The 27,126-nt window shown below is 35.9% G+C and overlaps 1 protein-coding gene across 4 annotated transcripts in view; it reads left to right on the top strand.

Moving 5' to 3' along the window:
• The window catches only part of MAN2A1 (mannosidase alpha class 2A member 1), a 177,381-nt gene that overhangs the window by 39,922 nt on the left and 110,333 nt on the right, over positions 1 to 27,126 (top strand). For all 4 annotated transcript variants that reach the window (XM_055298143.2, XM_063612895.1, XM_063612896.1 and 1 more), the window contains 2 exons: positions 186 to 357; positions 21,998 to 22,125. In XM_055298143.2, coding sequence (XP_055154118.1) covers positions 186 to 357; positions 21,998 to 22,125 — 300 coding nt within the window. The remainder of the gene's footprint in view (positions 1 to 185; positions 358 to 21,997; positions 22,126 to 27,126) is intronic.

Below are 27,126 nucleotides of genomic sequence, written 5' to 3' on the forward strand. Positions count from 1 at the left end.
TAGTGGGTTTCTGAGTCCCATGACAACTAAAATGGAGTTTCATTAATTGAAAACACCTGTTAATTTTAAAAATATGTCTATGAATGAAACTTCTGAGGATGTCCAAAGTAATGCAATGGAATGTGACTGAGTTGAAATCAACCATACGAATTAGACCTTTGTGGTATATTTGTGTCTTGATTTAGGTTGGTTGAAGACTTTCAATGACTACTTTAGAGACAAGACTCAGTATATTTTTAATAACATGGTCCTAAAGCTGAAAGAAGACTCACGGAGGAAGTTTATTTGGTCTGAGATCTCTTACCTTTCAAAGTGGTGGGATATTATAGATATTCAGAAGAAGGATGCTGTTAAAAGGTTTGTTTTAAAACTTTTTTGGAATTTGATAATATTAAAGCTTAATTGTACAATGAACTAAGCATTGAATTTTTAGATGGTGAAAATTCTTAGCTTTATATCTGAAACTTAAAATATTTCTTCACATACCATTTTCATTGATTTTGTTTCATCTCTGAAAAAGCCATTTGAAACTTTTCCATTTAAATCCTGTTTCCACTGGAAGCAGTGGCTTACTGCTGTAATCCCAGCACATTGGGAGGCTGAGGTGGGCGGATCCCTTGAGGGCAGGAGTTCAACACCACCCTGGCCAACATGGTGAAACCTTGTCTCTACTAAAAATACAAAAAAATTAGCCAGGTATGGTGGCTCACGCCTGTAATTCCAGCTACTCGGGAGGCTCAGGCACGAGAATGCTTGGACCCAGGAGGCAGAGGGTTGTAGTGAGCCAAGATAGTGCCACTGCACTCCAGCCTGGGTGACAGTGCGAGACTCTGCCTTGGGGGAAAAAAATCCTATGTTCCAACTTTGTCCCACAAATGGAATTACTAGGTCAAAGTGGCTTAATAGTTTAAAAGTTTTTTTTAAGCATATAGTTAAAGTGACTCCTGTATAGTTTGTTTCAATGTATATTTCAATCTTCCATACAGAAAGTATCAATTTATTTGCTTTTTAGTCAGCAATATAATTTTTGAAATTGTTGGCCAATTTGATGGTTGAAAAATTTCATTTTCATTTTAATTTTTATTGGTAACAGTGTTGCATATTTTCTCATACAGGTTAAGATTTTTGTGACTTGCTTATTGTACTTTTTCTTACTGATTTGTAGGAGTATTTATATACACATATTCCTTAACTCGTATTTTTCCTCAAATATTTATTTTCATCTTTTAGTGTTTGATATACAAAATTTTAACACATTTATCTACTCAAATCTATTATTCTGTTTTCTTTAGATACTGCTTTTGCTGTCATGTTTTAAAAAGTTTTCTCCAATCTAGAGGTCAAATAAATAGTGCTTTTTTTCTTCCTAATTTCATTTTTTACCATTCACTTTTTAAAAAACTGATTTTAAAAAAATTATGTTACGATGGGAGGTTTTCTGATCTCCGTGTATCCCCTGGAGTTAAGAATTATCTTATAATGAATTATTTTCTTTAATTTATTTAATGTAACCTATACAGCACTTACTGTCTTAGTCCCTGTTCTAAGCACTTTACAAATTGTTACTAATAATCTTCTAAACAATTCTGTGAAATAGGTACAATTGTTATCCTTGTTTTACATATCAGGACACTGACTCGTCCAGGGTCACAGGGCAGCCTGGCATTCCGTGTGGTCCAGGCTGTGCAGCTCCAGAGGCTGCCTCCTTTGCACACTGCGCCATCCTGCCTTCCCAAGATTGAATTAGTCTATCCTTTTCTAGTGATTTGAAGTGCAATCTTTATTATATTTAAATATGCATTAGTTCCTGGGCATTTTGACCTGTTTCATGGACTTTCCTGTTTGACTGTAATTGTTGTGCCTTTATAATATATTTCATTAACTGACAGTTGAAGTTCCCTCTCGTCTTTTTGTTTTTAATATTTTTAGTTATTATGGATACATAATAGTTGTACATGTTTATGGGGTACATCTGGTGTTTTAATATAAGCATATAATATATAATCGAATCAGGGTCATTGGGATATCTGTCACCTCAAACATTTATCATTTTCTTGTGTTAGGAACATTGGAATTTTCCTCTTTTAGTTATTTTGAAATATATGATACATTATTCTTAACAGTATTAAAAAGTTCTTTCAATGAGTGAACATTTAATTTTCCCAAAGTGCTTTGTAATTAATTTGTTAAATTCTTCGTACTCCATCAAAAAAGTAATCTCTTTGGATTTTGATGAAAATTGATGTAAACATTTAAAGATAATTTGGGGAGAATTGAGTTTTTATAATTTCCATTGGAGTTTTTTTTTTTTTTTTTTTTTTTTCCCCTTCTGATAGGAGGCTTAAAATGCTTACAGGTTTGACTAGGAAGGTACTTTAAGTGAAGGGTATATTTTCTACCGGTACTGGGATTAATTAACTACCTCATCCAAAGGGGCTAGCCACATCCATTCTAGCCATATGCTGCCACTGGAACCAGAGTTGTCAGGATATCCCTCCAGTTACTCAAGACAAGCTAGAATTCCAAAATATTATGTAAAATACCTAGAGTTTTTACATTGAAATGTTAGCTATTAATTTAGATTAATATACCAGGATATGCACACATGTGTATGCATAAACACACACAGACACACACACACAGTGCCAAACAGATCACATCAGCATTTCTGAATCTGTAGTTTAGATATACTAGTTTGCAACCTTTTAAACATTAATAACTGTCCTGTAAAACCACATAAGCGTTGGTATTTGTTTTATAAAGGCAATTTTTTGATTAAGTTTTAAATTTTTTGCCAAGTGCAGTGGCTAATGGCTATAATCTCAGTAGCTTGGGAGGCTGAGGTAGGAGGATCACCTGAGCCCAAGAATTAGAAGCTACAGTGAGCTGTGATCATGCCCCTGCACTCCAGCCTGGGTGACTGGGCAAGACCTCAACTCTAAAAAAAAAATTTTTTTTTAGGTCTTTAGGTCTTACCTTACTTCTTGAGCATGAATAATATTTCGTATTTTCTAAGAAAATAATTTTATAGGTACTCAGATTGTTTCTGATTTTAAGAATTTATCCCATCTGTAGTTATTTTTACTTTTTTGTTACTTCTTTTGGGAATCTGATTTTTTTCTTCATTTTGATTTACTTAATTTTGTTGGTTTTTGCCCACCTTACTCTCCTAGAACCTATTTATAGTTTACCAATTTTTACTCTTGACCTGTCTGCTTTCATCTTTCCTAATTCCTTCTACTCACTTTCACTAAGGCTAAATGAGCCAGTCCACTTAATAGGTTCATCTGTGTGTTTACCTCTTAGCAATAGTGTGACTGGCTTTTATGTTTTTATATGCTATTTTCTCATTATTGTATTTTTTCCTAAATATTAATTACTACTGTTTTCTTTTTGACTGAAGTATGTTAGAAAAATAATTTTCAATTTGCAAGTGCTATTTTTTCCAGTTATACTTTATCATAAACTAGCTTTAATGTCTTATGGCCATAGAATATGGACTGTATACTCTTCTTTTTTTTTTTTTTTTTTTTGGAGACTGAGTCTCGCTCTGTCACCCAGGCTGAAGTGCAGTGGCGTGATCTCAGCTCACTGCAACCTCTGCCTCCCAGGTTCAAGTGGTTCTCCTCCTTCGGTCTCCCGAGTAGCTGGGATTACAGGCACCCGCCACCATGCCTGGCTAATTTTTGTATTTTTAGTAAAGACGGGGTTTTAACATGTTGGCCAGGCTGGTCTTGAACTCATGACACCTGCCTTGAACTCTGGTCTTGAACTCTTGAACACCTGCCTCGGCCTCCCAAAGTGCTGGGGTCACAGGCATGAGCCACTGTCCCTGGCCTGTACACTTTTTATTCTTTAGAGTTTTTTGAATTTTTTTTTTTTTTTTTTTTGTGACTTAATGTGTAATCAATGTTGATGAAGCTTCTACTGGTGTTTGAAAAGGTGGGGTTTGTAGAATACAGAGTTTGGTATCTGCTAATTCAGTATTTTACAATTGCTAATTTTATCTTCGTACAGTCAGTTTTGCTGTCATATTGCATACACGTTCTTAAAAATCATGTTATGCAAAATTGTGCAATATTAAACCCAGGGCTCATGAAAAAGTATAGTTAGAGCATAGCAGTCTAAAACTTCATTAGTAATGTAGACACACACAGAACATGGAAACCAAATAAAGATGCTAATCCAGTTTTACCTGTGTTAAATTGGTTAAAAAATGCATAAATAAATATGTCAGTTTACCTTGAAAAAGGCCTAAAGTTTGATTGTGGAAGGGTGTATTGGAAGGAATATAGATTTGAGTTATTACTGAGAAGTGATGGCAAGTAGGTTAGCTGAAATCTATTGGAAAGTTGAATGCAGATGTGGATGACTGTGGCTCATAACCCTTGATGAACTGAGGGAGCTGGTAGATGTTTGAGATGTGTGCGTGTGCCTTGTGCATTCCTTATACAGCTTTGTTCAGCTGAGTGAAGTTTTGTACCTTCATCTAATGTTTCTTGGAGACTAAATTGTGCATAGCAAGGCAAAATTTATTTCCTCATGTAATCAATCACCTGGGAACTCATTCCCATTTTTAAAACAAGTGTTTATAGCAGAACTGACTGTACTTATTTTTTGCTACTGTTCCCCTATCAGCTTTTATTTTTTGAGTATTTTATGTTTTTTTTTTTTTTTTTTTTTTTTTCCATTCTTGCCTGATCTTTTTTGGCTTCTGTTTTAGCTCATTCATTCATTCAACAGACACTTCCCGAACATCTACTGTGGGGCAGGGACTGCAAGGTGGGCCCTCCTAGACTAAGATTTATTTTTCTTCATTGTAAACTGTATGTATCATCACTGACACCATCTTTTCTCCTTTTTATAATTAATAATGTTATACTACCACTCTTTTGTTGTTCGTTTGCTTGAGTTTGCTGTCCTTTTTACTTGAAGGACAGTCAGCTTGGTGGTTCTAAAGGCTGGGAACTGGGACCAGGCTGCCTAGATTCAAATTCTGCCAAGTCCCATCTACTGTGTGGCTTTGAGCAAGTTATTTAACTTCTCTATACCTCAGTTTCTTCATTTGTCAAATGAGGATAATATTGACACCAATTTTGTTGGTTTTTATGAGGATTGAATTAATTCAAACACCATGCTTAGCACAATGCCTGGCACATTTTAAAATCCCAGTAAACATTAGTGCTTTTTTAACTTTTATTTGAGACTGTGAGTATTTCTCCTGGATACCATATGTAATTTTTAATGCTGAAGTCGTCTATAATGGGAGACTTTTCTTTTAATTTTTAATTTTTTTTTTTGAAACAGAGTTCCACTCTGTTCCCAGGCTGCAGTGCAGTGGTATGATCACAGCTCACTGCAGTCTTAACCTCCTGGGCTCAGGTGATCCTCCCACTTCAGCCCTCCAGTAGCTGGGACTACAGGCGCACACCACCACGGTGGCTCATTTTTGTATTTTTTGTAGAGATGAGATTTTGCCATGTTGCGCAGGCTGATCTTGAACCCTTGGGCCCAAGTGATCCACCTGCCTCAGCTTCCCAAAGTGCTGGGATTACAGATATCAGCCACTGTGCTTAGTTCCTATAATGGTAAGATTTTAACTATAATTTTTTTTCTCTTTTCTCTTAAAACTTTCTTATATAATGCTTCATTGAAGGTAACTTTTTCCCCGTGTTCACTTACTTTATTTATGAAATTTTAAATTTTCACTAAGTTATATATCTAGGTATGTATAACTTTTCATTAAGATTTCCACCTATCAATTCAAATGTTTCTTTAGCTTTTGTGTTCTGTACTTACTAATTTACTACTGCTTTTGTTTCATTTGTTTTAGAATTCAAGTACCTTGTTATTGTGTCTCTAGTCTCTCTTTTTCATATGCATTTTTAATTTGTTGTATTTACTGTGTTTTGGGAGATTTTTCCTAAGAGTCTTCCCTGCCACCCCCTCAGTTCAGTACTCTGGTATTGAGTCTTTTCTGGCTTTGAGTGTTTGGTTCTAACTTTACTTCTGTGATTTTTGTATTGTTGTCCGTAAGTCCAAGTATTTCCCTCCTTTTTATTTATCTGTGAGCAACAACAGCTGTATCCACACCTGAAATTTGTCCCAAAACATGGTGTAACTTGCCTTGAATCACTTTCTTTTCTAACCAAATACTTTCAGTTTCCTTGCTGTGGGTATTAGTTGTTACTGGCTGACCAGCGTCCATTTCACCTGATTTCCTTTTGGGAAGTGGTCTCTTACCCAAGGAAGTCAGCTCCTCCTCCTTGTTGCCTAGCCCAGACAAGTCAGCTGTGATGTCAGCTCAGTTAATCAGCATATTATTTCCCAGGGCTTTGAATCTTTAGAGAGTGAAGTGAGGGCCGACAGATGGAGGGAGGGAAGCAGACACAGAAGAATGTTTACTGGTCATTCCTCACAGCACCTGCATTTGCAAGACTCTTCCTGTGATAAGATCCTTGTGTTCCCTGCAGCATGATTTCTCATTTTCCTCCAGCCCTTTGTTAAGCCTGGACTTTTATCCTGTCTTCAGTTCTGTGTGTTCAAGACAGTATCCAGAGTCAGTTTGTATTGCTTGCAAACCAGAAAGCTAGCTGATAGGAGCTTAGGATTTCTCCTTAGTTCCTCTGTTGGAGAATTACATCCTGCAAGATTACATGAGAATCAGGGATCAGCAGTTGGGGAAGGTGCCCTGGTTGTAAATAGGACAGAATGAGAGAAGAGTGGAGCTGGGGCTATGAGAAGATCTGGAAAAGGAGTGCCCCATCTATGAAAGGTTTTCTGTTTCTTTGGTGTAGCTGCTGAGCCTAGGGCTGGCTTTCTCCATCTAGCTTTGTTTTTGTGTGGCCTGTAAGCCAGGTAGGAGATGTGTGTCTGAAGATGCTGCTTCACAAAGTCCAGCCACCTCAGAAGGAAACTGGGTCTGCTGCCTGCTGCTTGTGGTCAGGTGAGGCCAGCCATGCTTGGCTCTCTCCCAGCATGGCTTCATTAAGGAGACTGCCTCTGCAGCAGTCACAGTGCATGGGCAGAGAGACTTCTGCAGAGGGAGGCTCACACAAGTGCCATGAGGGTGAAGAGTCTGTGATTAGTATCTGTCCCAAGACTCAGCTTTGCCTCAGCCCTTGGCCCTTCAGATTAGGAGCTGTTGACAGAATCTCTCAGAATCTTCTTATTTATGCTGGGATTTCATGCTAATTTTTCATGCAGGGCAGTTGCAGGTCAATACTTGAATTATTTCAGTTTTACTTGTACCATATCTGTCAGAAATGCTGCCAATTGTGGCCTGCGGATGGCCTCTTTCTCCTGACTCTACCTGGATGCAAGTCCCCCCCCCCCCCTTTTTTTTATTCTTTTGGTTATTTTTCTTAGGTTGAACCATATAAGTTGCCGATATTTGACTACTTTTGATATACAAAAATGGCAATTTCATGAATCAGTCCAATATTAAAGATAAAATATGGTAAGATATTGAAGGGGACTGCAGATTAGAATCTAGTGCTCAATCTTTGTCTCACTCAGATTTGTCTCACTCAGACTTCTGAGTGAGAACAGCTTTTTTGGCATTGGAAAATGTTCTGGAAAATAGGCTTGATCGTCAACAGTATCATTTTGCTTGAAGGAAAAATGGTTTTATAGCCAGATTAGGGCAGATGAATTCTGTTTCTGGTCAAGATTTGCTAAAGCTCTGTCTCTTCTAGCTATAATAATTCACTTTTATTCACTTATTACATTTGTTTGTAGAACTAGGGTAATAGCATTCCTCCCCACTTAATTGAACGAAACATTCTTAGTGTTAGTTGCTTAAATGTATGTTTTCAGAGGAAAACTTAATAGATGTTTAAGTTTGCTCCTGTTATTTAAAATTCTGAGCTTGTACTAAGTGGCATTACTAATAGTTTTTTTGTGTGACTTCTAGTGTAATGCCTATGCAGTGGCTTGTTTTTCTCTTTTTGAAGATGAGCTGTGGATTAAATATCTGTACCTAAATTTGCAAGCTAGCTGTTGCAGAGCAGAACCTGTTAATTCCAGCAGAGTTCCACGTAAGCTTTCATTGTCCCTAAAGAATACCAATTGATTGTGGGAACTTAACGGAAACATAACTCAAATGATCCTTATAATCTATTCTAGCAGTACTTGTTTGATTCTTATCCCCTCCCCCTAGCAGCATTATTATTCAACTCTATAAGCTTTTAGAAGTGAAAATCTAGTTAACTAAAGAGCGATCTATATAAACAGCATCTATATTTTCTGTTTTTTCGTGTGAACTGAAATAATTTAATCAATTATAATCATGGTACCTACTGGTAATACATATCCAGTGGATTTAAAAGAAGCTGCCTTCCATTAGATAATCAGTGTATTGTCTTCTACGCTTGTTTAATTTTGAAAATGATTGGTGGTGTAATTTTCTTAAACTTTTTAGGCTTCACATTTGAATATTTTTGGCTAAATGCAGTTAAATACTGCATGATGTTTATAATACATCAAAATGTGAACCCTTATTGAGAGTCAGGCAGCTGAAACATTAGCCTTAGCCTTTCCTTTGACTAGCACACAGCATGTTACATATTCATTGTTCCTCTCTGGGCTCTGAGATACTGGAACAGCTTTTATATTGCATCTGCTCTTGCTATTGAGACCAGTGTTGAGTGGAGAAACCCACGAGTTATTAGAACCTAAGAACAGTTTATATATTCACCAAAGTCTTGACCAGTTTCTCTTTGTGGATCTTTTAGTGTGAAAAGGGCCTCCAAATGTGTGCTGGGAGGAAGGCACCATCAGTTAGTATAGACTTTTTATCTTCACCAAATTGGTGGGTTTCATTGCTTTAGCAAGAATGCAAACTCTTTATTTATGTAATCTTTGTATTATCTTCTTACATTTTTTCCCCAGGTTCATATTTAAGTGAACCTTCCACTGTCTTCTCAACTATCTCTGCTTGCTTCTTAAAATCAGAGAAATATTTGATGTTACATTTTTAAATAAGAATCCAAACTTAACTAATGTGCATCTTGGGTTTTCTAAGAAATTGGACTATTAATGTTCTTATACGGACTAATTCATTATACATTTTATACAGGTTGGATTTTATGGTATTTAACTGAAGGTTGCTGTAAAATTTATAGAGCAATGGGAAGTTACAGTGTGTCTTGTGATACTCAAGAGTCATTTGCAGATTTGGATTGAGTTTAGAATCTAAAGATATTTAGCATTTCATCAAAGCACTGAAAGAAATGCACCAGGGTCTAAAATAACTTTAGTTCTAATAGTCGAAGCAGTGGTTTACGTTTATTTTAGAAAGCATATGTTCTATCCCTACCTTTTCAATTCCAGTTCGTCTTGAGTGAGACGGCTATCCTTCCACCTCTCATTCCCTTCAACCACTGGCATCTGTTTATGTCATGGAGACCTGTAAAAGCCATGAGGGACTGCTCAGGTGCTCCGTCCATCCCTTGGATACTTTCTTAAGCCTCAGAGAGGATTTTTTTGCAGCATTGACATCGACCACTCCATTCTCCTCGAAATTCTTTCCTCTTTTAGCTTTGAAGTGACCTTGAGCTCTTTCACTTTCGGGTCTATTCTGGCAACTGCTGGCCATTCATTTTTCATCATCTCTCTGATTTCCTCTTCTGCTTACTTCCCAAATATTCCTGTTCTCGCCTGTTGGGGAACACTGCTTAGTTTTCTTCATTTTGCATGCTTTTCCACACTGTTGTTTTAATTACCAGGCATTTGGACTACTTCCAGATCTAAAGATCCAACCTGGACTTCTTGTTCTCTAGTTAGTGGCAATAGTAAGAGATAAGCACTCGTGTATTTATTCAGCCAATCCTTTAGCATTCTCTTGAGTTAAGGTTCTTTATCACCTTCATTCTCCTGTTGAGGGATCTGAGGCAGAGGTGTTAAGGAAAGTGCCTAAGGTCACCCAGCTAGTAAGTGTGGAAATAGGACCCAAGCCAGGCAGTCTTGCCCCAGAAATAGTGGGCAAATAGTCTTCACCTCTGTGGTGCTCTGCCTTTTCCACCTCCCTTTCCTGTGACATCCAGTTAGTCCCTAAGCTCTGTGACTTCTGCCTCTTCAGTGCCTCCAGACTCTGACCCCTGCTTTTCATCTCCATTGCTCGTCTCATACTGTTGTGAAAACCTCCAAATGGTCTTTCCATTTCCAGCTGTGCCACTTCTAAGTGTCTGCCATTTCGTCAACAGAGTTAGTTTTCTAATATATGAGTCCCACCATGTTTGCTTTAAAATGCTTTGTGGTGCTTCAGTCTCAAAAGGCACAGGCCACTATCCTTTGCCTGACGCATACTGACTTTTTCTGTCTGATTCCTCCCAACTTGCTCATCCTTATCTCAGTCACTTCCTGCGTCACATTCTACTCTTAGGCATTCTGAGCCACGGGTGACCTCAGACACATGCTATTTCATGCTTCTTAGGAATTTGTGTGTGTTCAGCTTGGATTTTTATTTTTTTCCTTTTGTGCACTGGATAATTTCAGTCTTACTCATTTTCAACACTCAGCTGAAATATTACCTCATCTATGAAGCTTTCCCTTATTTACTTCTGCCATTCATTCAGCAAATATTTATTGTGTTATGCTCCAGAAATGTAGGAGGTAAGCAAGACTGACCTGGTCCCAGCCCTCAGAAAACAGCAGGGAAGACGTGTAATTAAACACAACACAGTATAACAATAAAGGGTTTTCTTCTATAGAGGCAAGAAGGGGGTCTTGGAAGGCTTCCTGAAGCAAATGATATTCAAGCTTAAACCTGAATGATGACTAGAACTAGCCAGTCAAGAAATGGGTGTCAGAGGGCAGAGAAGGAATTTCAGGTTGTGAGAAGAGAATGGTGATTATGGGCCAGGGATTAACAAAGGCATGTTTGAACACCTGAAAGACGTTTATTAGACAGCAGCAGTTGGGGAGGGTGCGCAGCGAGGGTGTGTGTGTGTAGAAGCTGGATAAATCATGGCCATCAGGGAGATACATATCAAAACTTCTAGAAGATACTGTTTCCAACCCTTTTAGAATGGCTAAAATAAAAAAGATGACAACGTCAAAAGTTGGCAAGAATGTGTAGCAACAGAAACTCTCATATATTGCGGGTGGGAATGTAAAATGGGGGCGACTTTCTGAAAAGCCTCCAAAGAGTTTTCCAAACTTAAAATATATACCATGTGATCTGGGAGCTCCACTCCTAGGAATTTACCCAAGAGAAATGAAAAAATGTTCACAAAAAGACTTGTACAGACATTTTCATACAGGCTTTTTCCTAGTAACTTCAGACTGCAAACAGTTTAAATGTCCTTCAGCAGATGATGGATTAAAAAATTGTCGTATATTCATACAACACAATACCTAGCAGTAAAAAAATGATAAATTACTGAAATACACAGTAATATGGATGAGTCTCACAAATGTTAAGCAGAAGAAGTGAGACAGAAGAGTAAATATTGTTTGATTTCCATTTTATGAATTCTGAGAGGAGACTCAACTGATCTATTGTGATAGAAATGGAATGTCAGAATGTTTTTTGGGGGCAGGGTGAGTGGGCGAGCATGGAGTGGAGCGGGGCATGAGGGAACTCCGAATTGGTGGAAGTAGTCTATATATTATTTTGGATAGTGATTACAGTTATCAGAATTCATGAGACTGAAAATATGTGTATTGTATATTGTTATTTCTCAATTAAAAATATTTTAGAAAATGTAATACAATATAAACATACAATACATTAAATACAATAATACAATACAGTAAACATAATGATATATGTTTCTCGATATGGAAAGATGTTCATGGTATAATGTTAAGTAAATTAACTTGGTTAAAAACTCTGGCTACCATAACCCTTTGTGCATATATATCAAGGTAGTGAGTTTTTAAATTTTATTCTTTAACGTCTTTCACATTTTTCAACTTATTTTGAATGAGCATTTTATGAATAAAGTATTGTTTACAGTGAAAGATTTAAAGTACATCCCCTGCTTATTAAAACTTTGCAGAAATTATTGAACCATATGAGAAATTTATTATTTCTATTAATTAATTAATTTTAGAGACAGGGTCTTTGTCACTCAGGCTGGAGTGCAGTGGTGCTATCATAGCTCACTGCAACCTCAGACTCCTGAGTAGCTAGGACCTACAGGTGTATGCCACCATGCCTAGCTAATTTTTATAATTTTGTAGAGATAGGTTTTACTGTATTTCCCAGGCTGGTCCTCAAACCCCTGGCCTGAGGTGATCCTCCTGCATTGGTCTCCCAAAGCACAGGGATTATAGGTGTGAGCCACTGCACTTGGCCCCAAGATATATTTTTAAATAAATTTTCATGACTATTTTTAAGCTACAGTTCTGTTACTTTTTTTTTTTTTTTTTTTTTTTTTGAGACAGAGCTTTACTCTGTTGCCTAGGCTGGAGTGCAGTGTTGCAGTCTTGGCTCACTGCCACCTCTGCCTCCCAGGTTCAAGCAGTTCTCTTCCCTCAGCCTCCCAAGTAGCTGGGATTATAGGCATGTGCCACCATACCCAGCTAATTTTTGTATGTTTTGTGGAGATGGGGTTTCGCCATGTTGGCCAGGCTGGTCTTGAACTCCTGACCTCAAGTGATCTGACAGCCTCGGCTTCCCAAAGTGCTGAGATTACAGATGTGAACCACCGCATCTGGCCTCAGTTGTGTTAGTTTTCAGTGCTTAGGAGACACAGGTTATAGCATTTATAGTTGAGAAAAAAATTTGGTTTAATTTACTTTTTAATATATGCCCCAATATATACAAAGGATACACAATGAAAAGTAAGGTACTCAGCCACTCCTGTCTCCTTGTCATTTTGCTCTTTTCACAGGAGGTAACTACTATGACCAGGCTCTTATTTATTTTATGGATATATGGGAAAACATATGCACATGCACATAAAGGCATAGGCATATATATTATACAATGATACCATGCCATGCACATTGTGCTGGTTTTTTTTTTTTTTTGAGTGGGTCTATTTTTTAAATTGTAAATAAGCATAACATAAAATGTACTATTTTAACAATTTTTAAGTGTACAGTTCAATAGCATTACAACATTTACATCATTGTGCAGCTGTTACTACCATCCATCTCTAGAACTTTATCATCACCCCAAATGCAAACTTTGTATCTATTGAACAGTAATTCCCATTCCTCTTGCTCCTGGCAACCACTGTTCTGTTTTCTGTCTCTACAAGTTTGACTACTCTATTGGGTGCCTTATATACTTAGAATCACATAATTTTTGTCCTTTTCTGTCTGCGTTACTTCATTTAGCATAGTATCTTCAAGGCTCATTCTTGTTGTAGCATGTATCAGAATTTCTTTCCTTTTTAAGGCTACATGATATTCCCCTGTATGTATTGAAAGTAGTGACAAAAACCGCAATTACTTTTGCACCAACCTAATACATACCACAGCTTATTTATCCATTCGTCCTTTGATGGACATTTGGGTGGTTTCTACCTTTTGGCCACTGTGAATAATGCTGTATGGATATGGGTGTGCAGATATCTGTCCAGGTCCCTTCTTTCCATCTCCAGAAATGGGACTGCTGGATCACATAGTAATTCTATGTTTAATTTTTTTTTAAATCAGTGTCAATTTAGGTGTATTTTTTTTGGCAGGGTAAAACATTTAAACATTTTACATAGACATAAATATGAGCATGATAAGCATTGACATGAAAATGGCAGTAATTCTGTACGTGTGCTTCTTGTATTTTTGTAATATTTTAATGTCATGCTTTTTTGCAAAATACATTGTAAACATTTATGAATTTCACTAGTTTTCTGTGATATCATTTTTAATGGCTGAATAATGTTCTGTCACTGTATGGATGAGTTAACTTGACTAATCTCTTACTTTGGGGATCTAGGTAATTTTTTAACTTTTATCTTTGAAAACATCTGTTTGTATCCATGATCTCTATTTATAATCTAATTTTATACAAAGGTAACGCAGAGCTGGCGGGGAGAGGGTGGGTACAGCAGTTTCATTTGACTGACAATATAATCAACATTTAGCTGTATGATTTTGTCCTCTTTGTTGCCTAAAATGTTATTCTCTAGGGCTTTCCCCAAATTGTTTTAGAACAAGCAAGTGGACATGCCTTTTCTACAGGGTATACTGCCTGGGAATAATGTGGAATTGCACCAAGGAGTCAAAGGGCAGTATAAGGATGTGTAATACAAGATTCGTGCATAATTTTTTCATCACCATGCTGTTTTCCATACTACTGTACCATTTTACATCCCACCAGCAATGCACAGATTTCCAGTTTCCTCACATCCTTATAAACACTTATTTGCTGTTTTATTATTTTAAGTAATAGGCATCCCTAATGGGCGTTGTACCAGTGCTTTTTAAACATATATCTTGGAGAATCTTTTAGTAAAGTCTGTTATGTGAATGGGACTTGTTATTTAACTACTTCCAATTTTATTTCTGGCCTCTTGGTAATGTATTTAGTGTATCTTTTGTCTTTAGTGTATATAATGCTCTTATTTTAAAATACAATATTTTCTTACTCATTTTCAGTGAGCATGGATGAAAGTACATATGCATTTTACAGTTTGATAGTTATTGCCAGCAGTATGTGAGACTACTTATGTCTACATCCTTAACATCACAGTGTGTTATACAACTTTTTGATCTTTCTAATCTGATAGGTGAAAAGTGGCATCTTAATGAAGTTTTAACTTGCATTTCCTTATGAGTGAGATTAAATTTCTTGTCATTTTTATGAGCCAGTTATTTCTGAAATATCTGCATTGTATCTTTTGCCCTCTTTTTTTTTGCATTATTGGTACCCATGTCTTACAATTTTATACTAATAGGAACAATCAGTGTTAAATGATGAACAAAACTGATGTGATTCCTGCACTCATGGTACTTACAGCCTGTTGGAATAGGAAGATAGTAGACATACAAATATGCAATTAAATTTTGTTGTAAATGTTATGGAAGAAAAGTTAGATTTTCTGTAAGATAACAGTTTAGGCTGGATTTGGGTGGGATGTGGTGGCCAGTAACAGCCCCTAATGAACCTGTAAGAACCAATGAGGCAGATATTTGAAGGGAAAACATTCCAGGTAGATAGACAGCATAGACAGCTAGCTGAAAGAAGGGGATGTGGCTAGATTGCAATGAGGAAGAAATCATGAGAGATGACTGATTTGCCCTCTGTTCCTCATACACTAAATCTGTATAGGTATGTATCAACAATGTTCAAAAGTATACAGTGAGTTTCCCCTATCACTATATAAGGGGCTTTAAAACAAATCTTTTTCCCTGCCTACTAGATATTCTCCATGAAAGGAATATGAATCAGACAATCTGATTAGCAGAATGTCTTTAGGGTATAAATTGATTTATTGGGAGCTTCTGTGTTTTTGAATTTTTCATTTAAAATTTTTTTTAAATTTAAGGATGAAATACTGTATGTCATCTTGTATTATTTCCTGTTTCTCCAGATATGTGATTAGAAATTCAACGATTTTCTTATGTGAAATTAATTTGTGATTCTTTGAAGCTTGCTAAATGATGCATTGTTTGCTACTAAGTTGTCTGTAGCAATTTCCCCATTAGGGAGAAAAGCTCTTTGAGTGTGTCCTTCTGTGTGTGACCAAATTCCAAATGTCTGATGATTCTACATAGGGGAAAAAGTGACACTCAGAGAAGATGATTTGCAGCTTGTTGTGCTTTGCAGTAAATTCTACATGTTAGGTAAAATGAGGAACGACAGATATGCTCAGCTTAGTTTTGATCAGTAATTTTCTTTAGCTTTCTATACCAAATTTCTCATCATTGAAATAGAAACATGGTGGTATTTTAATGTCTTTTACCATTAGTTACAAGTCAACTCAGTGTAAAAAGTGAAACACAAGTATTGTTAATTTTGAAAATTAGTTCCTGGTTTCTTAGTTTCTGGATTTGTTAGATAAATATATTCCTTTTGTTTCCCTTACTTACCCAATATCCTTTCACTTTGGCCTTTAGAGTTCATGTTTATTAGGAAATACCATGAAGTGTACATGTAAAATAGACAGAGAATGTCTTTGTAGAAACTAAACAATAAACCCTATGATGTGGGCACATCTTTTTTTTATAATTTTAATTAAATTTATTTTTTTAAATTTTAATTTAAATTTTAATTTTTTTTAATTAACTTTCTCCACTAATATTCCTCTGCCTGTCAGAGAAATAGTTCATTTGATACCTGTTGAACACTGTGAATGGAAATACTTGGAAGTGCCTGTATTCATTCTAAGTAAATTTTTCTATAGATATGGGTATTTCTCATTACTTTAAAAAAATCATTAGTCTTGAATGTACAGCTACAATCCATCTTCATTTTATTTTTATCATCACTAACAACAGTGGCTTTAAGTATGGTACTTTTTTAGGTTAACATAGCTTTTCTGTTATTGCTTGTAAATATTTTTTAAATTATTTCCAGACATATTGTTTCTGTTAAGACTTTTAGTCCTAGGTTTTGTAGTTATCACTAAATGATGATGGTTACTGCTATGCTTCTCAATAATTAGGTCAACAATTTTCTTTGTTTTTTGGGGACTATTTCTTGTTTTTCTTTCACTCATCAGATGCTTCCTTAAGTGCTTATCATAGATGTTCTAGAATTCAGGGCAAATTTGTGTCCTGATGTTTTTGGGTTTTGTTGTTGTTGTTAATGGCAAGTGTTTTTGCTCAACACAGCAAATATTTTATATCAGACCAAACCTTCCTGCTTGTGAGAATCTTCTGATTTATTATCTGTTTTTCTATTCTTGTGGATGGGTTAGAGGGTAATACCCTAGGAAAAACAGGCAGTTCAATGGAATACGAGTACTCACTAACCTGATTATTCTATCAGGTATCATACTATTACAATATGGTCCATATTAAAATAATGTTGCCTCTTTTCTTCCATGGGATGTTTTGTTCTATCTTATAAAAGAAACTATGCTAAGAGGAACTAAAACCTATGCGCTTTCTGGCCTCCTATTATGATGTCATTTATATATGATACGATATATTTGCCTATTTTTTACCTACTCATGCAATTTTTCTGAAAAACCTGTATGAGCATAGTGTTTTGAAATATGAATCCCTTGGCTTCCATGACATAATATCTTGGCATTTTCTTATGAACTGGTTTTAAGTCACTCTGATTGAGTCTTAAAAAGAAAAAATAAAACTCATTCTTTCTCCACTAAATCAATGGCTGTTTTATTGTATTTTTATATTTTTAATTGATGCAAATATTTGTACATATTTATGGGGTATATGTGATATTTTGTTACATGCATGGAATGGGTAATGATCAAGTCAGGGTTGGGGTGTCCATCACCTTGAGTATCATTTCTAAGTGTTGGGAACATTTCCAGTCCTCTTTTAGCTGTTTTGAAATATACAATACATTGTTGTTAACTATAGTCACCCTACTCTGCTGTCAAACATTAGAACTTACTCCTTTTATCTAACTGCATGTTTGTACCCATTAACCAACCTCTCTTAACCCCTCTTCCCAATCCCTACCCTAAGTCAAATACTCTTCCCAGCCTCTGGTATCTGTCCTTCTACTCTCCACTTCTGTGAGATCAACTTTTTTTTTTTTTTTTTTTTTTTAGCTCCCAAATACGAGTGAGAACATAGGATATTTGTCTTTCTGTGCCTGGCTTATTTTGCTTAATAGAATGACCTCCAGTTTCATTCATGTTGCTACAAATGATACGATTTCATACTTTTTTATGACTAAATAGTATTCCATTGTGTATATATATACACCACATTTTCTTTTTCCATTCATCTAAATCAACACTTAGGTTGATTCCATATCTTTGCTGTTGTGAATAGTGCTGCAATAAACATGTTGTGAATAGTGCTGCAATAAACATGAAAGTCCAAGTATCCCTTTGGTGTACTGATTTTTTTCCTTGGTATACTTGAGTTTTTCCCAGTAGTGGGATGGCTGGATCATATGGTAGTTCTATTTTTATTTTTATTTTTTTTTAATAAATCTTCAATGCCTATTTTAATAATGTAAATATTTTTTAAAAATCTGTTTTTCAACTTCCTATTCTGACTCACTGATGTGTTTATTTCTAAGTCACAGTTATGGTAGCTTTTTAATGGCTTTTACCAACCGGAAGGACAGATTGCTCTTTATTACTCTTTTCTAGACTGTTTCAGACTAAATTCAGATTTATTATTTTTGTCCTTTAGCATTTCTTATCTCCATTTCTCTTATATTTTCCTTCAGCTTGATCTTTGACTCTCCTTTTGCTTGTTTTTTGTTAACTTCTCATCATTCGCTGTTTTCTCTTTTGTTAATAGTTCTTTGAAACTTAACTTTTTAATTGGCCCCTTTTCTTAAACTTACTCTTCTTTTTCACTTAACTCCTTTTGGATGTCACACTGTCATCAAAAAGCCCTGGCCAAATTTATATGCATTACTACAAAGTGACTTCCTTTCTCAACGCAATTGCACTGTCTGTGTATTAATACTACCATTCCGTTAGACACCTGGAATTAAAATTCTAAGTCATATTTACATTAATCTTTTCATCTATCTTCAGCCATTTTCTAATTACCATTGATACTTTTTCATGTGATGTCTCCCCTGTCTTCCTCCTCCTCCATATTTCATAATTACCACTACCATATTCTGGATCATATCATCTCATACCTAGATAATTGAAACTTCATTCTGACTGACCTTTCTCTTTCTATTTTATTTTGCAAGTATCTATAAGCTTCTTCTAACATAAAAACTGTAGGTAAATACTAATATTAAACTGATGGCTTTATTCATTAATTCCTCATTTATGTAACAAATATTTGAATGACCATTATCTGCCAAGCAAGCTTCTGAGTGCTGGACATGCCAACGTGAACAAAGCACATTCTAGTCCATGCTCTCTTGGAGCTTACATTCTAATGGTGGGTAGAGGTCAGGAGGGAAAGAGTGGAGATCTGACAATGAACAAGATAAGTTTGGTTTCTGATAAAGACTGTGATGGATAGAATGGGGGGTACAGTAGGAGTGTTAGTTTAGCTTTGGGCACATGAAGACATCTCTGAGCTGAGCTATGAGGGCAGTTGAGACCAGCCACACTGGGAAAGATAGGGGAGAAGAAAATAGGTAAATGCTGGAAAACATTTTAATAGGTGGGAAGTTTTTCATGCCTCCTCAAAATTAATAGAATAGTCTTTAACCTTTAAGTACAGATAAGAATTCAGTCTTTGATGAAAGTAGCATCCCAGGCATCATGGAGAAGAAATGGATTATTAACAAATGGAGCTGGGAAAATTAGTTACTGTATATACTGTAATTCTTGGCTGGTTGACTTTCTTGAAGACCATTGATGCCTGCGGGACAGGAATTATGTTGTAAATTAAAACTGATATAGATGAAAAAAGAAAAGTTCTATGATTGGAGTAAATTTTTTCCACTTAATTTTTAGTTTTCTTAATCTGTAGTTTTTTTCTCTATTCAAGATCAGCGAAGAGTTTGTTTTTGATTTATATCTGAACTTTTATCTGAAATTTTCCAAAAGACCTATTTATTGATATATTGAAATAATGAAGTCAGGTTTCCATATTTGATAATTAGATACTAAATCTCATACTGTCCTGACATCTCAGGCTGCCAAGCATAAGGCATAAGGGGCAGGTTTGGTCCATAGCCTCTAGAACTGTGGCTAAATCAGGCGATCACCAGAAAGATAAGAAAAAGAACTAATTGTATGCATAGGTCTATCTACAGTAAAGGTGGGACCAGTAGCCTTGAATTTAGTTGTGTTCTTAAGGGCATTTTTTAGAAATTTCCAGCTTCTTCATTGTAGGTTCTTGATTTGGGCCTTTGAGAATCTGAAGTTTGATTGGATATTGTGTTTCTTTAGACATTCGAATGAGTGATATTCTCCATGTGAAATTATATTAGTTGGTGATCCCCATGGCAACATAAATTTATTTCTTTAATTTTTGCAGGGAATTTATTATTTGATTTTTTTTAGAAATTATGTCCATTATCCACTCTGTTACTGGTTATATGATCATGCATATGTTTGAATTACATGTTGTGTTAATGTGGCTTCTGTCATATGCTTTGTAGAAAATAGTTACTCATCCTCTGTGCCTCTGGTCTGCTTCAACTAAATTTGGCTTGAGAGTTGGCTGTTAGCTGTAGGCATCCAGTGATGTATGTCGTTTTTAAAGCTGCTTTGCTTCTTTCTGAAATTTTCCCCCATTTTCCAAACCATCGTGTTGCAGGCTGGCAAGTCTGTGACACTTAAGATAGATACTTGCTCAATTTTTTTCCTTTTCTTTTTTCTTTTTCTTTTCCCTTTCTTTCTTTCTCTTTCTTTCTTTCTTTCTTTCTTTCTTTCTTTCTTTCTTTCTTTCTTTCTTTCTTTCTTTCTTTCTTTTTCTTTTCTTTCTTTCTTCCTTTCTTTTCCCTTCCTTCCTTCCTTCCTTCCTTCCTTCCTTTCTTTCTCTTTTTCTTTTCTTTTCTTTTCTTTTCTTTTCTTTTCTTTTCTTTTCTTTTCTTTTCTTTTCTTTTCTTTTCTTTCTTTTCTTTCTTTCTTTTCGACACAGTGTCTCACTCTATCTCCCAGGCTGGAGCGCAGTGGCGTAATCATAGCTCACTGCAGCCTCAAACTCACAGGCTCAAGCAATCCTCCCACCTCAGCCTTCCAAGTAGCTGGGACTACAGGCGTGCACCACCACACCTGGCTAACTTTTTAATTTTATTTTGTAAATATGGGATCTTCCTATGTTGCCCAGGCTGGTCTAGAATTCCTTACCTCAAGCAACCCTCCTGTCTTGGCTTCCCAGAGTGCTTGAACTACAGGGCTGAGCCACTGTGCCAGACCTTGCTTAAATTCTTGACTTTTATGCTTCCTTGGGCACTATTTCAAAATTTTAATAGTTTATGATTTTTTTTTTCTTCTCAGGGGAAAGTATCTTCTCAAAACAATTTTATTAGGACTAGGGATCATGTTACCTGGTATGGTATTATGGCACAGGAATACCCAATAGACAAGTAATGACGCTGTTAGAGCCTTTCACTCAGTAATGGAAAGTAAACTCTATAGCCTACAGTTCAACTGAATCTGGAGCAAAGTACTTTATGATGTTATCTGTATTCCCAGAGCCATGTGGTATTTACTAGCTTTACCCTTGTTATTTTTTAGGGTAGTTTGCATGATTAACTTATCAGTGTCAGAAGGACTAAATACTGATTTTTTGATAAAAGTATATTGAAATAAATAATGTGCTTAAAATGACAGCCCTCCAATAAACACACATCAAGCATATACTCTGTGTAAAACACTTTTCTAGGGGCTCTGCAAGATTCAGAAATAAACTAGATATGGGCCGGGCGCGGTGGCTAACCCCTGTAATCCCAGCACTTTGGGAAGCCGAGGTGGGCGAATCACCTGAGGCTGGGGGTTCGAGACCAGCCTGACCAACATGGAGAAACCACATCTCTACCAAAAATACAAAATTAGCGGGGCATGGTGGCGCATGCCTGTAATCCTGGTTACTCGGGAAGCTGAGGCAGGAGAATCGCTTGAACCTGGGAGGCGGAGGTTGCAGTGAGCCGAGATTGCACCATTGCACTTCAGCCTGGGCAACAAGAGTGAAACTCCGTCTCAAATAAATAAATAAACCAACTAGATGTGGCTTTTGACATTAAGAATCTTTGAGGCTGTGTGGGAGTTTACACCCTTGTGGAAGGAACCTCCAGAATGACCTGCGTGGCTTTTCCTGCAGAAGGGCAGGGGTCACCTGAGACACCGGGTGCTATCATGAGGTCTTGAAGTTGAAATTCATTCACTGGTTTAAACATTTTTTGACAACTAGTATACATACTGGTTATATTTAAAGGCTGTTCTTAATGTTTATGCTTGTTTAGTTTTTCATTTGAACTTTTCTTCTATTTATTAATGTAGACTTGTTATTTTCTCTCTAGTTTAATAGAAAATGGTCAGCTTGAAATTGTGACAGGTGGCTGGGTTATGCCTGATGAAGCTACTGCACATTATTCTGCCTTAATTGATCAACTAATTGAAGGACATCAGTGGCTGGAAAATAATATAGGTAAGTATTGGTATATTCTTTATTTGGGCTATTTTGGACAGTTAATTTTCGGGATGTGAAGTGAGGCTCTGTTTTTTTTTTTTTTGAGTAACTGTTTTCCCTGTTAGTCATTATTGTTGAATAATTTATTCTTCATTAATTTATGATATTTCTTAGCTCATAAACTGAGTTACAAAGATTTACTATAGTCACTTTAAGGATCATCTACCTTGTTTAATGTGTTATTTATCTATATTTTTATTGGTTTTGGGATTATTTTAATTATATGTTGAGACTTGATGACAAGAGGCAAAAACCTAATTATGGTAGCTTAAGTTTTTTTTTTTCAGCAAAGAAAGGAAAGAAAGATATTCATTATGTCACTGAGTGTTCCAGAGATATGGTAGCTTCAGGTATTGCTGTATCCAGGGATCCAGGGGACTTAAATTATGTTGTCTGGGCACTGTATCTTTGGGTTCTGCTTGTTTTGCTGGGTTTCTTTACAAGGTGAGTAAGATGGCTCTAGGCAGCCGAGACTAATTTTTCCAACTTAGCAACCAGGAATTCTCTTTAATACTTTATCTAGTTAGCCCACCTTGAGTCAGTTGCTTATGTCTGAGCCAGTTACTGTGTCCAGAGGTATAGGAGTTCAAATCACTGAGGTCTAGTCATTTAGGTGGAAATGGTCTTGGGGGAAAGGGAATTGTGGAGAGCAGGGTCAGCTGCACCTAAAAAGCATGAGAATGGGTCCTGCATGTGAGTGGCCTCATGGAATGGGTCCGGTTCAATAGAAGAATTCTGTTGCTACAAGAAATGGGAAAAAAGATGCTAGACTGATAGAATCAGATGTCCACTATAAAAACTTGGGACTAATAGAAAACTATGTGATATTTAATATTTGCATTTTGTTACATGGTATGTAAATCCTTTCAAATATTTTATATCTCCGTATAATAATGTAGTTTTTTATGTAAGTATATGTGTTTTTTATTGAAGTTATTTTTAGATATTTCCTTATTTTAAAAAATTGTCCCTTAGGGATAAAATTCTTCTCATCCCTATTAATTTTTTCTTTACTTTTAATTTTGAGATAATTGCAAATTTGAAGAAAGTATAAGAATACTGCAAAATATTCTCATAAACGCTTCATCCAGATTTACCAGTTGTGAACATTTTGACACATTTACTTAATTTTTTCTGTTTCCGTATTGTTGTAATGGTGCTGGTATTTCTTATTATCAGAACCATTTGGAAGTATGTTGCAGGTATCATGCCTGTGTAGAAAATAGTTAGCATAGCAGGTGTGCTATCCTTAGAAAGGCCTTGTTTGCAAGATTAGCCCTTGGTTAGTGTCTGGGAACATGGATATCCTAACGATGAGTGGCTCACTGTTTTTAATCTGTTTGTACAAGCACTATAGTTTGTGCTAAACAATTGCTTTCCTTCTGAGCGTCTGAATTCTTAGTATGTGCTGAACAGAGGGTGCCTACATGACCAGCCCCCAACATTGGACACTGAGTCTGTAATGAGTTTACTGGTCAACAACACTTCACACATACTGTCACAGTTTCGTGCTGGAGCATTTAAACACATCCTGTATGACTCTACGGGGAGAGGATGCTTAGAAGCTTGCACCTGGTTTCCTCTGGACTTACTCTATATGCTTTTTCCTTTTGCAGATTTTTCTTTTCCCATTTCACTGTAATAAATTATAGGTATGAGTATGACAATATGTTGAGACCTGTGATTTTTCTTAACAAATCACCAAACCTGAAGGTGGTCTTGGGGACCCTCTCTACACAATGCCCTTTTTCTTAAATACTTGATGTGCTAACCCAAGAATATTCACTTCATAAACCTCAGTTATGAATGTTTTTTATGTTTTTATTGAAGTGCAATTTACTTGCAGTGGAATATATAAATCTTAAATGTAGAGGTCAGTGAGTTTTAACAAATGTACATACCCATTTAATCTATACATTTATTACCCAAGGTCTCTCATCCCCTCATCTTTCCACTTGCAGCCAACTGCTCTTTGATTTCTGTCATTGTGCATGAGTTTTGTTTGAAGAAGAATTTATTAATATATGAACTCACATAATATTATTTTGGATCTTGTGTCTTTTGCCCAGTGTAATTTTTTCTTACAACTTTATTGAGATATATTTCACATAAATTCATAGATTTGTGCAACCATCACCACAGTCTATTTTTGGAACTTTTTTCAACATCCCCCAAAGAAACCTTATACCCAGTAGTAGTCACTCCCCTTTCTAGCTTCACCCTTCCCTGCCCCAGTCTCAGGCTATCACTAGTCTTTCTGTATATATGAATTGGACTATTCTGGACATTTCACATAGATGGAGGCATGTAATGTATGGCTTTTGGTGATTAGATTCTTGGCATAATATTTTCAAGGCTCATCATGTATTACAGCATGTATCAGTGCTTCATTCCTTTTTATAGCTGAATAATATTCTGTTGTATGGATATACCACATTTGTTTATCCCTTATTCAGTTGATGGGCACTTAGGTTCTATCTTCTTTTTGGCTACTGTGAATAATGCTGTTATACACATTTTTGTGTGAATCTACCTTTCTTCCTAGGAGTAGAGTTGCTGGGTTATATGGTAACAATGTTTAGCATTTTGAGAAACTATCAAACTTTTCCAAAAGAGCAGTATCATTCTACCTTCCCACCAGCAATGTGTGAGGTTTCTACTTTATCCATATCTTCACCAACATTTGTTACTGTCTTTTTTATTATAGTCATTCTAATATGTGTGAAATGGTAATCTCATCTCATTGTGATTTTGATTTGCATTTTCCTAAAGACTAGTGATACTAAGACTCTTTTCATGTGTATATCAGCTGCTTATAGATCTTTTAAGAATAAATGTCTGTTCTAATTATTTTCCTATTTTTCAGTAGTTATTTGTCTTTTTATTATTGACTTAGAAATTTTTTATATATTGTTGATGAAAGTTCTTTGTTGGATAGTGATTTGCAAATTTATTTTTTCATTCTGTGGTTGTTTTTTTCACTTTCTTGAAGGTGTCTTTTGGTGCACAAGTTTTAATTTTGAGGAAGTTTTTCTTCTGTTGCTTGTGCTTTTGATGCCATAGTAGGAAATCATTGTTTAATCCTGAATTATAAAGATGTACTACCGTTTTTAAACTAGTTTTATGGTTTTAGCTCTTACATTTACGTCAGTGATCTATTTTTAGTTAATATTTGTATATGATGTGAGGTAGAGTTTCTTTTTTTTTTTTTTTTTTTTTTGCATGTTGATGCCCGGTTATTCCAATGCCACTTATTGAAAAAGATGATTCTTTCCTCACTGAATTGTCCTGGCACACTTGTTGACAGTTAGTTAACCATAATTATGAGAGTTTATTCCTGGACTCTCAGTTCTGTTTCCTTGACTTATATTTCTGCCAGTACCATACTGTCTTGATTACTATAGCTTGTAGTAAGCTTGACATTGGGAAGTCTGAGTTCTCCAACTTTGTTCTTTTTTTAAACTTGTTTTTTCCACGTGAATTTTAGGCCAGTTTATCAATTTCTGCAAAAATATCAGCTGGGATTTTGCTAGTGATTGTATTAAATCTGTAGGTCAATCTGGGGGAATATTGCCATTTTAACAATGTCACATCTTCTGATATATCAACATGGGATGGCTTTCCATTTAAGTAGATAATCATTAATTTCTTTCAACAGTGTTTTATAGCTTTCAGTGTAAAAGTCCTGTACTTTTTTTGTTAAATATGTTCCTAGGCATTTTGTTTTACTGCCATTATAAATGGGATTGTTTTCTTAATTTCATTTTAGGATTATTCATTACTAGTATGTAGAAATACAATTGTTTTTTATTAGTGATCTTATATCCTGTCACCAGCATGAAGTTTTTGAGATTCATTCTTGTTGTGTATGTTGGTAATCCATTTCCTTTTATTATTAATCCAGTTTCCTGTTGAACATTTGGGTTGCTTTCAGTTTTGAGCTATGGTGAATCATATTGTAATAAACATTTGTGCACAGGTCTTTTTGTGGGCATATGTTTTCATTCTTTTGGAATGAAATGTTTACTAGCACCTGAATTGCTGGGCTATAGGATAAGTTTATGTTGCAGCTTATGTGAACTTTGAAAGAGTTTTCCAAAGTGGTGGTGCTATTTTATATTCCACCAACAATGAATTAGAATTCTGATTGTTCCACATTTTTGCCAGTGTTTGGTGAGTCTTTTTTCTTAGAACCATGCTAGTGGGTATATAGTGATATTTCACTATTATTTTAACTTGCATTTCTATGATGACTAATGATGCTGAGTATGTTTTGTTGTGCTTATTGGCCAGTGGTATACCCTATTTTCAAGTTTCTAAGTCTTTTGCCCATTCTTTTTATTTGAATTATTGCCTTTTATATATATATATATACACACACACACACACACACACACACTTTAAGTTCTGGGATACATGTGCAGAACATGCAGGTTTGTTACATAGGTATACAACATGCCATGGTGGTTTGCTGCACCCATCAACCTGTCATCTATGTTACATATTTCTCCTAATGCTATCCCTTCCCTAGCCTCCCAGCCCCTGACACGCCCCTATGTGTCATGTTCCCTTCTCTGTGTCCATGTGTTCTCATTGTTCAACTCTCACTTATGAGTGAGAACATGTGGTGTTTAGTTTTCTGTTCCTGTGTTAGTTTGCTGAGAATGATGGTTTCCAGCTTCATTCATATCCCTGCAAAGGACATGAACTCGTCCTTTTTATGGCTGCATAATATTCCATGGTGTATATGTGCCATATTTTCTTTATCCAGTTTATCATTGATGGGCATTTGGGTTGGTTCCAAGTCTTTGCTACTGTGAATAGTGCTGCAATAAACATACATGTGCATGTGTCTTTATGGTTGAATGATTTATAATCCTTTGGGTATATACCCAGTAAAGGGATTGCTGGGTCAAGTGGTGTTTCTGGTTCTAGATACTTGAGGAATCACCACACCAT

The sequence above is a fragment of the Symphalangus syndactylus genome, chromosome 11 (assembly GCF_028878055.3).
Source record: "Symphalangus syndactylus isolate Jambi chromosome 11, NHGRI_mSymSyn1-v2.1_pri, whole genome shotgun sequence".
NCBI lineage: Eukaryota > Metazoa > Chordata > Mammalia > Primates > Hylobatidae > Symphalangus > Symphalangus syndactylus.